Source organism: Protopterus annectens, chromosome 15.part0, assembly GCF_019279795.1.
Source record: "Protopterus annectens isolate FY-2018-M chromosome 15.part0, PAN1.0, whole genome shotgun sequence".
In the NCBI taxonomy this organism is placed as follows: domain Eukaryota; kingdom Metazoa; phylum Chordata; order Ceratodontiformes; family Protopteridae; genus Protopterus; species Protopterus annectens.
Genome location: NC_056749.1, coordinates 70,108,167 through 70,125,053, shown reverse-complemented (window position 1 = coordinate 70,125,053; position 16,887 = coordinate 70,108,167). Strand labels below are relative to the sequence as shown.

Sequence of the window (16,887 nt, the reverse complement as noted above, 5' to 3'; positions counted from 1 at the left end):
CAAGTCCAGGTCATGTGGAACGCAGTCATGGCTTTATCTTTCTAGCCTTGAACCAGCAATTAATTGGAACTAAGGCTTTTCTTATGCATATTTAAACATGAGAAAGATATTGCTTGCAAAAATAATCATCCAGACACTTCTTGAAAATCACTAAAATGTATAAAAGTTACTGAATCAGACAACCCCAAGCAAGTGATAGGACTGTTATTAATGTAGAACTTGGCCTGATAAAAAGCCAGATGTACTACAACTGCCCAAGTCCCAAACATACAAATACCACTATCTCACAGCCTGGGAATGAGGCATCTTGTAGCGTGAATGGTTTGTCACTTACACTTCAACTTGACTACATGTTGGTTCAAAGTGTGGCAGCCATGGGCAGAGAGTAGAGCTGCCACACCTCACCCAAACACAGCTGATTTCAGGTAAGATTAATGTAGCAGCAATAGTAAAGCCATAAGTGAGAGTGCAGGTTAGGGTTTCAGCCAACAATTGGAAGAGGAATTTATGTTTAAGGAGGGGGCTTTAGATTAAGGGAGTGAAGGACTTGTTAGGTTTAGTGTGCCACTGGGTGATTTAGGGTCAGGGAGCAATCAGAAATGTTAGATTTAGGGAGGAGCAGAGGAAGACAGTTTAGGGTTAGGGAGCAGGAGCAGAATTTTAGAGTTAGGGAGCAAATGAGGATTTTATATTTAAGGGTGGAGTTTTAGGTTTTGGGAGCAATACGAAACTTTAACATTAAGACAGGCAGTACAGTGGTTGGGGTTAAGGAATGGGTGGGATTTAAGGGTTAGAGTTAGGGTTGTGCCTGGACTATGTAGTTCATTAGGGTCAGGTGATGAGAGGGCTATATAATTCGCCATCATCGAGTTAGTGGGAGTTAGGGCACTTGCTAATTAAAGGAAGTGGTAGCAAGGGAAGCAAGTGCATTATGAGATACGAGCATGCAGGCACTTGTAGACCCAGCCAGATCACAAGGATTAATGTCAAACACGCCATGCAATCACATGTAGACCCAGCCAGATCACAAGGATTAATGTCAAACACACCATGCAATCACATGTAGACCCAGCCAGATCACAAGGATTAATGTCAAACACACCATGCAATCACATGTAGACCCAGCCAGATCACAAGGATTAATGCCAAACACGCCATGCAGGCACTTGTAGACCCAGCCAGATCACAAGGATTAATGTCAAACACGCCATGCAAGCACTTGTAGACCCAGCCAGATCACAAGGATTAATGTCAAACACGCCATGCAAGCACTTGTAGAGCCAGCCAGATCACAAGGATTAATGTCAAACACACCATGCAAGCACTTGTAGAGCCAGCCAGATCACAACAATTAATGTCAAACACGCCATGCAAGCACTTGTAGAGCCAGCCAGATCACAAGGATTAATGTCAAACACACCATGCAAGCACTTGTAGAGCCAGCCAGATCACAACAATTAATGTCAAACACGCCATGCAAGCACTTGTAGAGCCAGCCAGATCACAAGGATTAATGCCAAACACACCATGCAAGCACTTGTAGACCCAGCCAGATCACAAGGATTAATGTCAAACACACCATGCAGGCACTTGTAGACCCAGCCAGATCACAAGGATTAATGTCAAACACACCATGCAAGCACTTGTAGACCCAGCCAGATCACAAGGATTAATGTCAAACACACCATGCAAGCACTTGTAGACCCAGCCAGATCACAACAATTAATGTCAAACACGCCATGCAAGCACTTGTAGAGCCAGCCAGATCACAAGGATTAATGCCAAACACACCATGCAAGCACTTGTAGAGCCAGCCAGATCACAAGGATTAATGCCAAACACACCATGCAATCACATGTAGACCCAGCCAGATCACAAGGATTAATGCCAAACACACCATGCAATCACATGTAGACCCAGCCAGATCACAAGGATTAATGTCAAACATACCATGCAATCACATGTAGACCCAGCCAGATCACAAGGATTAATGTCAAACATACCATGCAATCACATGTAGACCCAGCCAGATCACAAGGATTAATGTCAAACATACCATGCAATCACATGTAGACCCAGCCAGATCACAAGGATTAATGCCAAACACGCCATGCAATGATTGGATGGCACAGTGGTGCAGCAGATAGTGTTGTTGCCTCACAGCAAGAAGTTCTCTGGATCGATTCTCAGCTGAGGTGCCTTTTTTGTGGACTGTGGGTGCCCTGCTTGTGTTTATGTGCATTTCCCCGGGTGCTTCGCTTTCCTCCGACATTCCAAAGACATGCAAGAGGTGGATTGGATACTCTAAATTGGCCAAAGGTGTGAATGTGCATGCAAGTGTGTGGTGTGGAAGAACTACCATGGCAGGGCTAATGGCCCAGAGGTATAAACCTTGGCTCTAGATGATTGTCACTGTTGAAGTGACACTCTGGCTCCATGTGCAAAAAATGGGATATGGATGGATGGATGGATGGATGGATGGATGGATGGATGGATGGATGGACACCATGCCATGATTATCTACAAAGATGGTTGGGTAGCATTATAGTGAATAACAAGGCTACTGTCCACTGATCTTAGCAACAAAACTGTATTTCTTGTTTGTGAAATGCTCTGTATTTTAAACATGCTGACCCTGAAATTGGTCAATATTGATCAGTTCATTGCTCTGGTAAATAATTATATATTAATACATATTTTTGTAGGAGTGTTTGGGTGTGTTTATGTTTCTCTTTTGGTTTATTTTATACAACTGAATGATTTCTGTATACACATGCTTTTCATGTCACAACAAAGTCAGTTTAGAGATCGCTCACCATAATTATAATTCATATAGAAGAATGCTTCTGATGATTTCATTTTATGATTATGATGTAGGCTTGTACACATCAGATATTCACAGGATGCCTCTGTCCTAAGTTAGGGACATAGAGGCCAAACCAGGGGTAAATTTGCAATTTCATATCCGTTGGTCTAAGTTACATTTGAATAGGGTTAGGGATGAGCTTTGCTTCACATGGAAGGGACGTTTGTCCCAGAGAAGGGGCAAACACTCTGTCCCTCCAATAATATTTCTAATGCTGTTTGTTTTGTGGGTGTGCAACAAGTCCAGCAGTGTGGGATCTGAAGATGCCTCATAGACTATGCTTAGATCACCACGCAGCAGTCTGTAGGAGACCAAGTACAGGAATAAGGCTTTGAGGTGGTCTGCATATGACTTGTTATACAGTTTAACAATGACCTCCTTGAACCTAAATGTCATGATCTTATTATATGGCATGCAACACCTAACACATTTCTTACCACAGTCGACACATGGTAATCAAAGGGAAGGTTACTGTCAACATGTTTTTGGGGTATATTATCAATGTGATAATTTCCAGGGGTAGACTGTTTTTCTAAAGGATACTATTATGCATTTTTTAATTTGAGTTTTAGTCCATGGCTCTGGCACCAGTTTGTCTGCATCAGGACCTCTTGAAAGATATCTGTGTCTGTAAGGTTTTTAAGGTATCTGTGACTGTGTTTTAATTTCCTGTGTAGTGATATGGAAACACAGTGTTTCCCAGTAATATTATCTGAATTAGCCTGTATAACTGTGGCTTCTGACATTATTTTGATATGATGTTGCAAAGTTGTGAGAGTGGTTTTGTTGCTGTCATTGCTGAATTATGAATAAGTATAGAGCAAGCAATGCATGTCAATGAGCTTGATTGCAACAAATATTTTTAATGTATGTAAGCTTAGTATTGAGTGGCAAGAAACTGAAATATAGCTCCACAGAAAAACAAGATGAAATGTGCTCAAAAATACTGTTTTGGTGAAGCAATGAGGAATTGTCATATGCTGTTATAGATTACACAAACATATTTAAACAAATAGTCTGTAAAACTGTTAACCATACTGATGATCTGTGCCTACGTGTTCCTGATGTTTAGATAACTGTGTTCTTCCTTCCTTCTAGCATCATGTGATGAGCAACCGACTGCAGCAGATCTGCCTCCCGATACAGAACCACACCAGCTTCTCTTTGCCTGTGTACAGTAACCCCATATCGTTTACTCAGACAAACCCAATAACAGTCACTGCTCAGATACCTTCCAATGTGACCCAAAGCCAGCCTTCTCAAAACTTCAGCCAGGATAGCCATATAAGGTAAATAGCTCATTATCATAAGAATGTCTGAGAGAATGCTGCATTTATCAATTAATTACTATAACGAATATGATTGAAATGCCTCCTTTGCAGCAGTCAAAAAAGGAATGCCACAGCACAACGTATAATCTTAGGCTGAAGGACAATCCATGAGAAAAGTGAAGAATAGAGTAGAGCATTACAAAAATAGTGTGGAGGATGGGGGAGTTAGTACATGAAAAGGAAAATAATAGGGAAATAATACTCATAAAGGAATAAATAATACTCATAAAGGAAGAAAATGGGGAAATAATACTCATAAAGGAATAAATAATACTCATAAAGGAAGAAAATGGGGAAATAATACTCATAAAGGAATAAATAATACTCATAAAGGAAGAAAATGGGGAAATAATACTCATAAAGGAATAAATAATAATCATAAAGGAAGAAAATGGGGAAATAATACTCATAAAGGAATAAATAATAATCATAAAGGAAGAAAATGGGGAAATAATACTCATAAAGGAATAAATAATACTCATAAAGGAATAAATGATACTCATAAAGGAATAAATAATACTCATAAAGGAAGAAAATGGGGAAATAATACTCATAAAGGAATAAATAATACTCATAAAAGAAGAAAATGGGGAAATAATACTCATAAAGGAATAAATAATACTCATAAAGGAAGAAAATGGGGAAATAATACTCATAAAGGAATAAATAATACTCATAAAGGAATAAATGATACTCATAAAGAAATAAATAATACTCATAAAGGAAGAAAATGGGGAAATAATACTCATAAAGGAATAAATAACACTCATAAAGGAAGAAAATGGGGAAATAATACTCATAAAGGAATAAATAATACTCATAAAGGAAGAAAATGGGGAAATAATACTCATAAAGGAATAAATAATACTCATAAAGGAAGAAAATGGGGAAATAATACTTATAAAGGAATAAATAATACTCACAACAGAATCAATGATACTCATAAAGGAAGAAAATGGGGAAATAATACTCATAAAGGAATAAATAATACTCATAAAGGAATAAATGATACTCATAAAAGAAGAAAATGAGGAAATAATATTCATAAAGTAATAAATAATACTCATAAAGGAATACATAATACTCATAAAGGAAGAAAATAGGGAAATAATACTCATAAAGGAATAAATAATACTCATAAAGGAAGAAAATGGGGAAATAATACTCATAAAGGAATAAATAATACTCATAAAGGAATAAATGATACTCATAAAGGAATAAATAATACTCATAAAGGAAGAAAATGGGGAAATAATACTCATAAAGGAATAAATAATACTCATAAAGGAAGAAAATGGGGAAATAATACTCATAAAGGAATAAATAATACTCATAAAGGAAGAAAATGGGAAATAATACTCATAAAGGAATAAATAATACTCATAAAGGAAGAAAATGGGAAATAATACTCATAAAGGAATAAATAATACTCATAAAGGAAGAAAATGGGGAAATAATACTCATAAAGGAATAAATAATAATCATAAAGGAAGAAAATGGGGAAATAATACTCATAAAGGAATAAATAATACTCATAAAGGAATAAATGATACTCATAAAGGAATAAATAATACTCATAAAGGAAGAAAATGGGGAAATAATACTCATAAAGGAATAAATAATACTCATAAAAGAAGAAAATGGGGAAATAATACTCATAAAGGAATAAATAATACTCATAAAGGAAGAAAATGGGAAATAATACTCATAAAGGAATAAATAATATACTCATAAAGGAATAAATAATACTCATAAAGGAATAAATGATACTCATAAAGAAATAAATAATACTCATAAAGGAAGAAAATGGGGAAATAATACTCATAAAGGAATAAATAACACTCATAAAGAAAGGAAGAAAATGGGGAAATAATACTCATAAAGGAATAAATAATACTCATAAAGGAAGAAAATGGGGAAATAATACTCATAAAGGAATAAATAATACTCATAAAGGAAGAAAATGGGAAATAATACTTATAAAGGAATAAATAATACTCACAACAGAATAAATGATACTCATAAAGGAAGAAAATGGGGAAATAATACTCATAAAGGAATAAATAATACTCATAAAGGAATAAATGATACTCATAAAAGAAGAAAATGGGGAAATAATATTCATAAAGTAATAAATAATACTCATAAAGGAATACATAATACTCATAAAGGAAGAAAATAGGGAAATAATACTCATAAAGGAATAAATAATACTCATAAAGGAAGAAAATGGGGAAATAATACTCATAAAGGAATAAATAATACTCATAAAGGAAGAAAATGGGGAAATAATACTTATAAAGGAATAAATAATACTCACAATGGAATAAATGATACTCATTAAGGAAGAAAATGGGGAAATAATACTCATAAAGGAATAAATAATACTCATAAAGGAAGAAAATGAGGAAATAATACTCATAAAGGAATAAATAATACTCATAAAGGAAGAAAATGGGGAAATAATACTCATAAAGGAATAAATAATACTCATAAAGGAAGAAAATGGGGAAATAATACTCATAAAGGAATAAATCATACTCATAAAGGAATAAATGATACTCATAAAGGAATAAATAATACTCATAAAGGAAGAAAATGGGGAAATAATACTCATAAAGGAATAAATAATACTCATAAAGGAAGAAAATGGGGAAATAATACTCATAAAGGAATAAATAATACTCATAAAGGAAGAAAATGGGGAAATAATACTCATAAAGGAATAAATAATACTCATAAAGGAAGAAAATGGGGAAATAATACTTATAAAGGAATAAATAATACTCACAACAGAATAAATGATACTCATAAAGGAAGAAAATGGGGAAATAATACTCATAAAGGAATAAATAATACTCATAAAGGAATAAATGATACTCATAAAAGAAGAAAATGGGGAAATAATATTCATAAAGTAATAAATAATACTCATAAAGGAATACATCATACTCATAAAGGAAGAAAATAGGGAAATAATACTCATAAAGGAATAAATAATACTCATAAAGGAAGAAAATGGGGAAATAATACTCATAAAGGAATAAATAATACTCATAAAGGAAGAAAATGGGGAAATAATACTTATAAAGGAATAAATAATACTCACAATGGAATAAATGATACTCATTAAGGAAGAAAATGGGGAAATAATACTCATAAAGGAATAAATAATACTCATAAAGGAAGAAAATGAGGAAATAATACTCATAAAGGAATAAATAATACTCGTAAAGGAAGAAAATGGGGAAATAATACTCATAAAGGAATAAATAATACTCATAAAGGAAGAAAATGGGGAAATAATACTCATAAAGGAATAAATAATACTCATAAAGGAATAAATGATACACATAAAGGAATAAATAATACTCATAAAGGAAGAAAATGGGGAAATAATACTCATAAAGGAATAAATAATACTCATAAAGGAAGAAAATGGGAAATAATACTCATAAAGGAATAAATAATACTCATAAAGGAAGAAAATGGGGAAATAATACTCATAAAGGAATAAATAATACTCATAAAGGAAGAAAATGGGGAAATAATACTTATAAAGGAATAAATAATACTCACAACAGAATAAATGATACTCATAAAGGAAGAAAATGGGGAAATAATACTCATAAAGGAATAAATAATACTCATAAAGGAATAAATGATACTCATAAAAGAAGAAAATGGGGAAATAATATTCATAAAGTAATAAATAATACTCATAAAGGAATACATAATACTCATAAAGGAAGAAAATAATGAAACAATACTCATAAAGGAATAAATAATACTCATAAAGGAAGAAAATGGGGAAATAATACTCATAAAGGAATAAATAATACTCATAAAGGAAGAAAATGGGGAAATAATACTTATAAAGGAATAAATAATACTCATAAAGGAATACATTTTTATTTATTTTATTTTTATTTTATTATTTTACATTTGTTGACCGGGCTAGTCTAGCTGGATATATGTCCATTTTCAGTAGAGGCCCGGGGAGAAAACCTCCACACACAAAAAAGCACAATATACCAAAGTAGTTATATATGTAAACAAAAAAATGAACAACAATAGAAAGTGTCCAAAAAGGACTGGTTTCATAAGAATTCCAGATGACAAAGAAAAATACATAGTCAGTTGAAGCACGTCATAATTATAGAATCAAGGCTATTTTAAATAGTATCATAAAGAGAATAATAAAGAGAATAAATAAAGATAAAGTACAAGAGACAAGGAAAGAAGGAGTAGTGGAGAAGTCTAGGAAGTAGAGAAGAAGCAGTAGACAGTAAAGAAAGAAAGGAGATAAAGAAGTGACAAGGAGAGGAGAAGAGAGAGCTGGGAGAAGAGGGTAGTGCAAAGGACGCCAAGCATTGGGCAAATGGTGGCCTAGGAAGTAGCTTAATTGGTGAGTAGAAAGTAAGAGGAGTGGAGGAAGTAGAGGTAAAGTAAAAGGGGTGGAGAAGAATGTCAGTCTGGTATACTACAGGAACAGAGCCAGTGATTTTGGAAGTAAAGCTTAAGTTTTTGTTTGAAAAGAGGAAGCAATGTGATATGAGTTATATCACTGGGTAGCAGATTCCATCTTCTACCAATAGTGTTGGAGAATAAAGAGTCGCCGGCATGGTTGTTAGAATTTATTGATCTAGTCAAGAGTTTACAAGAGGAACGAAGGGAGTTGAGATTATTGTAAGGGATTAAAAGTTGTGAGAGTATAGGGGTATTGTCAGGTTGGTACAGTATTTTGTGGGCAATAGTGAGTTGGGAGATTAAAAGATAATTTTGGAGTTCTAGCCAGCCTAAATATTTCAAATTAAGACAGTGATGGGTTTGATAGATAAATAATACTCATAAAGGAAGAAAATGGGGAAATAATACTTAGAAAGGAATAAATAATACTCACAAAGGAAGACAATAGGGAAATAACACTCATAATAAATTGCTGTGAAGCCATTGAGAATAATGAAGCTGAAGAGGCAAGCCCAAGAGTAAAGGCAAAAAGACATGAATGACAGCTTCAAGGAGTTGCCAGGATTAAAGAAATGTTGGTAGTTGGATCCCATGGCACATTATCAGATATGGTGGATGGTGACTATGTGAATGATGGAACAGAAATTGGAGAAAAACAGCTTCATAGGTATTGCTGAAATGTGTGGGCAGACTAACAGACAAGTCCATGTTTCCTTGGTATATCTGCATGTTCATATGTTAGCACTGATTACTTCAAATAACGTTGTGTTTATTATCAGAATTAAGCCACTGTATTGAAGAATTTTAGCAGATTATTGTATTGAAGAATTTTAGCAGATTCTATTTCATACAACAAACAGGGTAAAACACACAAAGAATATCAACACTGTTAGTTTATGATTTAAAAAAATGCTAAAACCTTTGTCTCTCTTAAATGCCCCAAACAAGGACTAGAGAATTCTTCAGATGTTAGCACTGATAACTGCAAATGATGTTTACTTTATTGTCAGAGTTAGGACACAGTAGTGCAGAATTTTAGCTGACTCTATTTCCTGATATATGAAGGTATTTATAGTACAAGTTTATTATGCCATTTTGTAACAAGTTAGAAAGCACACATTTCCTATTAAAATACTGAACCATTTCCCTTTTACATTGGTTATTTTAATGGAAAGAAGTGCCCAAACTGAGACTGTTCTGAAAAAAATTACAATAGGTATTAAATCAGGTCAGCCATTTCCCTCTCTTTTTTCCTCAAAAACGTTTTTATTTTCAGTTAAAATAACATTTACATAATATTTTTAAATATCATTTTAAACAACTATATACAATGTTTACAATAGCCTGACTTTCAATTATATATACTGTATGTTATTAAATATAGAATTAACAGATCAGTTATCAGAGATACAATATTGATTATTGCAGAGTGTCCAACAAAGATATAACTTTATTCCAAGGATTATTTACCAATGGCCTGGGATAGATTCATAGTTCTTCGATTTTTATTTCCATCGATGCAGCTGTCTTCAGTAAAGTGTAGAATTCTTCCAAGGTCAGGGGTGTATTTGAATACCACCTTCTGGTTACGGATTTCCTAGATATAGCAAGCATTGTCCATACCAAATACATATTTGTCTTATTCAGGTAGGGACCTTCATTTACATTTAGTATAATCAATGCTTTAGTTAAGGTAAAGAATTCATTAAATAAAGCTTGTAAAAATGATTGATTCCATTCCAATATGATTTAATTTTATTGTCTGTCTTTTGGCTTTTTCCCGGTAAGGGGTTGCCACAGCAGAACTCCGGTCCGCTAATGATTGGCAGTAGATTTTTACGAAACGCCAAGGTGCCAGCTCAACGCCCAACCTTCAACGAAGGCATGCCCATTTACACACGCATGTCTTTCGAACACTACCCAACCATGGGGAGGACATGCATACTCCACACAGAAGGCACTCCCAAGCCACGCCGAGAATCGAACAGAAGAACCTCTTGCTGTGAGGTAACAACGCTACCGCCGTACCACCGCGGCATTCATGATTTAATTTTATTACATTCATAAAAAATATGAATCCAGTCCACTTTATTTGACTTTTCACACCTCCAGCAAAAACCATTTGTAGTAATACTGATCTTTTTAATTCTATCTGGTGTTAAAAATGCTCTATGTAAGTATTTCCAGTTAAATATTTTCCAGTACTGTGTGTTAGAGGTGTAATTAACTAATAGTAAGATGCTAGTTTTAATTTCTTCTGTTAACTGCAATGACTGACCGTTTGTTAAGAACTGCCAGTATGATAGTTTGGGAATTGTTTTATATGTTATTAACTCTTTATATAGATTTAAAATGGAATTTTCCTTTTCACAACTATTATATATAAATTCATACAGAAAACTTATTATATTTAGCATATCTTTAAATGAGGAATTATTAATTAATCTGCATAAATCTTGAGTGTACATTAAAATGTTTTGTAAGGTTAACCAGTCCTGTGCTGGGATATTGTAAGCAGTTTTTATCATATGTATATCTAAAACTTTTAATTTATTTACACATTGAAACCAGTATAAGAATCCCTTTTGTTCCCAGGAGGTTATTCTTTCCCTATATATTTTGTGAGGAAAGTTCTTAGTGATGGTAAATGGGGTTAAAAGGTCAAACCAAAGTGTTAGATCTATGTTTGCATTGATAACGTTTCCTAAAGGAATTGATGTAATGATTAATCAGTGTTGTTTTTAGAAGGTTTTGTTTCATTATATTGCATACTTAATCATAGTATGTACAGGGTTTTTTGATTTGTCTCCTATTAAAATGTTTTTAACAGATTAAATTTATTTGTTAATATAGCCGTTGTTAATTCTTTCCAGTAGGCAAAATAATTTGGGTTTATCCAGTCTACTGTAGTTTTAAGCACAGATGCTTTTATATATGAAATATAATATCTTAATATCATCATCTTAATATCAGAGCTTTCGCCGGCTAACATCTACCTGAAATCAATGGACGTATAAGTGAATTTAAGTACACTTTTATCTGCTCTTTTACATATAGTACTGTATTTAATTTATTTATTTGTGTTTTTCACTGAATATTAACTCAACTGAAGTTGTGCCTGTCTCTCTACAGTTAGTTCCTCACTCACCCTCCCTGTTCTTGTTTTGGTATTAATGTTGGTGGCTTAGAAATTGCCCACCCCTCTTGTAGATTTGTATTTGGATACTCCATCTGGGCCCATCTCATTTGTTCACTCACCTGAGTGCAGTGAGATCATATTCTGATTTCAGGCACTCCTGCTGTGTACAAAGAGAGCATTTGGGAAGGACAACCCCTGTAGCCTCTTAATCCTGCTCTGCCCCCAAAAAAAAAAAAAAATATATATATATATATATATATAATATAATATATATATATATATATATATATATATATATATATATATATATATATATATCTATATATATATCTTATTCATCTGCTCTTACTGTAACTTAGTTGCTCTTCTGCGTGCTATCTGTTCAGTAGCTCTTACTCTGCACTTATTACTGCTTGTTAGTAGCTTTCTAATTTACTACCTTCTGTACTTGTTTTTTAGTCATTTGTTCATTTAATTGCACTTATTTGAACTGTATTTGCCATAGTGCTGCTACACGCTTGTGTGTGCTGGCCTGCACTACAATTTAAATTGTATTTACTGCTGTTTTAGCTGTTTTTCTGTAACAAAAAAAAAATTCTAAACTTGTTTCCTGCCTTTCCTGTAACTAGTCAAGTCCAGATACAGACTTGCTGTATCCAGGACTGTCGGTAAGCTTCTGAGCCCCCCAAACCTTTCTGTGTTGGAGGGAAGCCTTCTAGCTTATCAGTGGGAGTGGTAAGCACTTGGTAGCCTATCTACCATGGGAAGAGTGGGTTTTGGCCCTGAAATTGTAGTTCAATGGCCATTCGGGCAGTTTTTCCATCTCTTTCTACTTTCTGGTTAAAAGCCCGTTTTGCGTTTGGTCAACACCTTTCCTATAACTAGTGCAATCCAGGTACATATTTGCTGTATCCAGGACTGTTGGTAAGCTTCTGAGGCCCCCCAAGCCCTTCTGTGTTGGAGAGAAGCCTTCTAGCTTATCAGTGGGAGTGGTAAGCACTAAGTAACCTATCTACCACAGGAGGAGTGGTTTCTGGCCCAGAAATTATAGTTTACTGGTCGTTTGGGAAGCTTTCCCATCTCTTTCAACCTTCTGATTTAAAAGCCTATGTTTGCGCTTGTTTCCTGGCTTTCCTGTTACTAGTCTAGTCCAGGTACAGATTTGCTGTATCCAGGACTCTTCGTAAGCTTCTGAACCCCCCAAGCCTTTCCATGTTAGAGGGAAGCCTTCTAGCTTATCAGTGGGAGTGCTAAGCATCAGGTAGCCTGTCTACCACAAGAGGAGTGGTCCCTGGCCCAGAAATTGTAGGTATTGGCTAATTGAGCAGTTTTTTTCCATCTCTTTCAGCTTTCTTGTTTGAAAGCTGCACTTGTGCCTGTTTCCCACCTTTCCTATAACTAGCCTAGTCCAGTTACAGAGTTGCTGTATCCAGGATTGTTAGTAAGCTTCTGAGCTCCCAAACCTTTCTGTGTTGGAAGAAAGCCTTCTAGCTTATCAGTGGGAGTGATAAGCACTAGGTAGCCTATCCTTCGCGGGAAGAGTGAGTTTTGGCCCAGAAATTGTAGTTTATTTGGCCGTTTGGGCAGTTTTCCATCTCTTTCAACTTGCTGGCTTAAAAGCCTACATTTGTACTTGTTCCCCACCTTTCCTGTAACTAGTCTAGTCCAGGTACAGATTTGCTGTACTCCAGGACTCTTTGTAAGCTTCTGAGCCCCCCAAGCCTTTCTGTGTTGGAGGGAAGGCTTCTAGCTTATCAGTGGGAGTGGTAAGCATTAGGTAGCCTATTTACCACAAGAGGAGTGGTTCCTGGCCCAGAAATTGTAGCTACTGGCCATTTGGGCAGTTTTTTCCATCTCTTTCAACATTCTGGTTTAAAAGCCACACTTGTGCTTGTTTCCCACCTTTCCTGTAACTAGCCTAGTCCAGATACAGAGTTGTTGTATCTAGGACTGTTGGTAAGCTTCTGAGCCCCACAAGACTTTCTGTGCTGGAGGAAAGCCTTCTAGCTTATCAGTTGGAGTGGTAAGCACTAGGTAGTCTGTCTACCATGAGAGGAGAGTTTCTTGGCCCAGAAACTGTAGTTTATTGACCATTTGGACAGATTGTCCGTCTCTTTCAACTTTCTGGTTTAAAAGACCACATCTGCGCTTGTTTCCCATCTTTCCTGTAACTAACCTACTGGGTAGCACTAGAAAGCCTTAAACTGATACAAGCCTTCTAGTTTAGGAGAGAGACTTTGGAGTTATTAAGTATCGTTTTTCTGTACTTTCTTGCTGTACTTAACTGTTTTCTGCCTAAACACAGATTTTCCAGCATTTATTGTGATTTAAAAGCTTGTTCTTTTCACATATTGTACTTATTTGACTGCCTGCACTTTTAAAAAGTTGTTTTTTGTTTAAATAATTTGTTTAGCTGTTGTAGGCTACACACTAAAGTGCAATAGCCTTTTCTAATCATTTGTAGTCATTTAAAGTTGTTTTGAGTGTATTTTTTTTACTGTTTTTGCCTTATCTTTTCAAAAATAAAAACAAAAAAACTAAAAAAATTCCTTGTTTCCCACCTTTCTAAGCTAGTATAGTCCAGTTTTCAGGCTAGTACTGAATTCAGGGCTGTGATACTAGTTTCTGAGTTGTCCATACCTTATTTGGATAGAAGAAAGTTTCTCTGTTCACCTGTGAGAGAGAGGGGAGCTTTGAGCAACCTATCTGTCCCTGGAGGAGTGGTTTCAGCCCAGAAGTTAGTAGTTTATTGGCCATTTTGGGTTAATTTCTATCTCTTTCATTTCCCTACTATAAAAACTGTGTTTGCACGGTTTTGCGCACCAGGCAGTGCCAGTTAGCTATGGTTAAATTATTCCCGGCTCCACTAAGTATCCTCTTCAGTTTTTCCCTTGAAACTAGATTAACTCACAACCTAAGCACTCAAAAAGCATCTTACAGCCCAGCACTTGCTCAGACCTAATAGCAAGCACTAATATACCCTGACACTGATTGCCCAGCAGGGCAAGGCTCTTTATTCACCCCTCACCAACCAAGCAACTAAGCAGCTCACCCTACTAATCAGGCATGACCAAAGGGCAACTTCAGGTGCACTCTGCAGTCCAGCTGTTGAATATGGGTATCCTGAGGCAATGTTACAACTGCCTCATGTACACAGACAACCCTCTCCTCCTACCACAAAACACTAACATATGCGAGAGATGCAATTATACAGCCAAACTGGAAGCTAAGCTGTTTTCACCCAAGACTGGAACAGACAGTCAAGAGGAAAAGGTTAACACTTGCACCACAACTCCAGCCACACACAGACCTACTAAAACAGCACTGGCAAAAAATACACATAAATACACAAAATCATACTCGGAGGCTCTAACCAAAAACCTGCAAAAGCATCGGAGACCTCCAAAGCAGACACCCAAACAACCTGCACTTCCCGTCACAAACCAGACAACACATAAAACACAAAATAGTGTGCCGCACAATCACAGCTTTTAAGGAGAAATAACATACCTAACACACTAGTAATAGGTGACTCTATAGTCAGGCACACTGATGTCCCACTCACTAGGCTGGACAAGCAGAAGGCTTCTGTTAGCTGCCTGTCGGGAGCCAGAATCTGCCACATAACACAAGCACTCAGGTCACTCCAGAACAAGTACAAATATGACTCTGTCATTTTTCATGTTGGTGTGAATGACCTGAGATGTATCTCCCTGGACTACATGAAAAGAGACATGGAAGAGCTCTCTGATCATGTAGCCCAGGCTGGTATGACCCTCACCCTGAGTAGCATCCTGCCCTCACCAAGAATGATACCTCAGTATAAAGAAAAAATTATCAATTTCAACAATTGGCTAAGCTTCTGGTGTCATTCAAAGGGGATCCAGTGTCTGTCAGCCTGGGACGACATGCTCGACAAGCTGCTTTGCTTTGCAAGAGATGGCTTGCACCTTTCACCCCTAGGCTTTCAAATACTGGCCAAGGCTCTTGCTGCCCCCATAGTGCCTTTTTAGGCAAGGCTCAAAAGTCAAACCCACCTCTGTAAACAGCACAATTAACAAAAGACTGAGGGTTATGCTACTCAGTGCCAAGAGTTTAAATCTCAAAATGCACATGCTCAAAGCACTCCTCAGTATGGAGAACGTCGACATCTGTGCAGTAACTGAAACCTGGTTCAAGACTCCAAAGAGCACCCCAGCACTACCGGGCTACAACTCATACCACACGTTTTGGCCACAGAACACAGACCGAAACACAAAAGGAGGGGGTGTATCCATATTCATCAAGGATTCCTACATCTTGAGGTTAGTGGTGCAGCATGATACATCTGAGATCATCCATGTGCAACTAACATCGGGTAACTCTGCAGTGCAAATTGTGGCCTGCTACAGATCACCCTCCATGACCCAGGACCACCACTCCACCTTTCTGGAGACACTGGAAAACATGAAGGGCCTACCAAACACCCTGATATTGGGTGATTTCAATTACCCTACCATTCCCTGGGAAAACTACTCAATTACAAATTCCCAGGCCCAGCGCTTCCTGGAATTCATCAACTCAAACACCCTGGATCAGCTGGTAAACTCCTCTACTAGAGATGAAAACATATTGGACCTGGTCATCACCAACATAGGTAACAGGTGTTCCACACCAATGGTCAACCCATCACTGGTTAGATCAGACCATAAACTAATCACTCTGGATGTCCACACCGCACCACCACTCCCAACTAAGGAAACCACAGTAAAAAACTTTTCTAAAGCAAACTTCACCTTACTTAAAACAGAGGTGGTAAGTTACACAGCCCCCACGCTAAAGGATAACGCTGCCCAAGATGCAGAAACCTTTACAAATGCACTCTATGAGCACCTACAAGGATGCATGGAGCATGCCATCCCTAGCAAACCCAAGACTCACTCCTCTAAGAGAAGGAAACCAGTTTGGTGGACTCCTGCAATAAACAGGCTATACAATAGAAGGAGGAAACTAGTTCAGAAAAAAAGCAAATCCCAGGAAGGAAAGACATCCCTAATCAGTATCAGTAAAAAACTGAGGTGCCTCATGAAATCATCCAAGGC

General features: G+C 36.3%; 1 protein-coding gene across 1 annotated transcript in view; it reads left to right on the top strand.

Moving 5' to 3' along the window:
* LOC122789623 (circadian locomoter output cycles protein kaput-like) overlaps positions 1 to 16,887 on the top strand; it is a 1,222,827-nt gene that overhangs the window by 1,104,176 nt on the left and 101,764 nt on the right. The window contains exon 18 of the mRNA XM_044057016.1: positions 3,965 to 4,155. Within this exon, the coding sequence (XP_043912951.1) occupies positions 3,965 to 4,155 (191 nt within the window). The remainder of the gene's footprint in view (positions 1 to 3,964; positions 4,156 to 16,887) is intronic.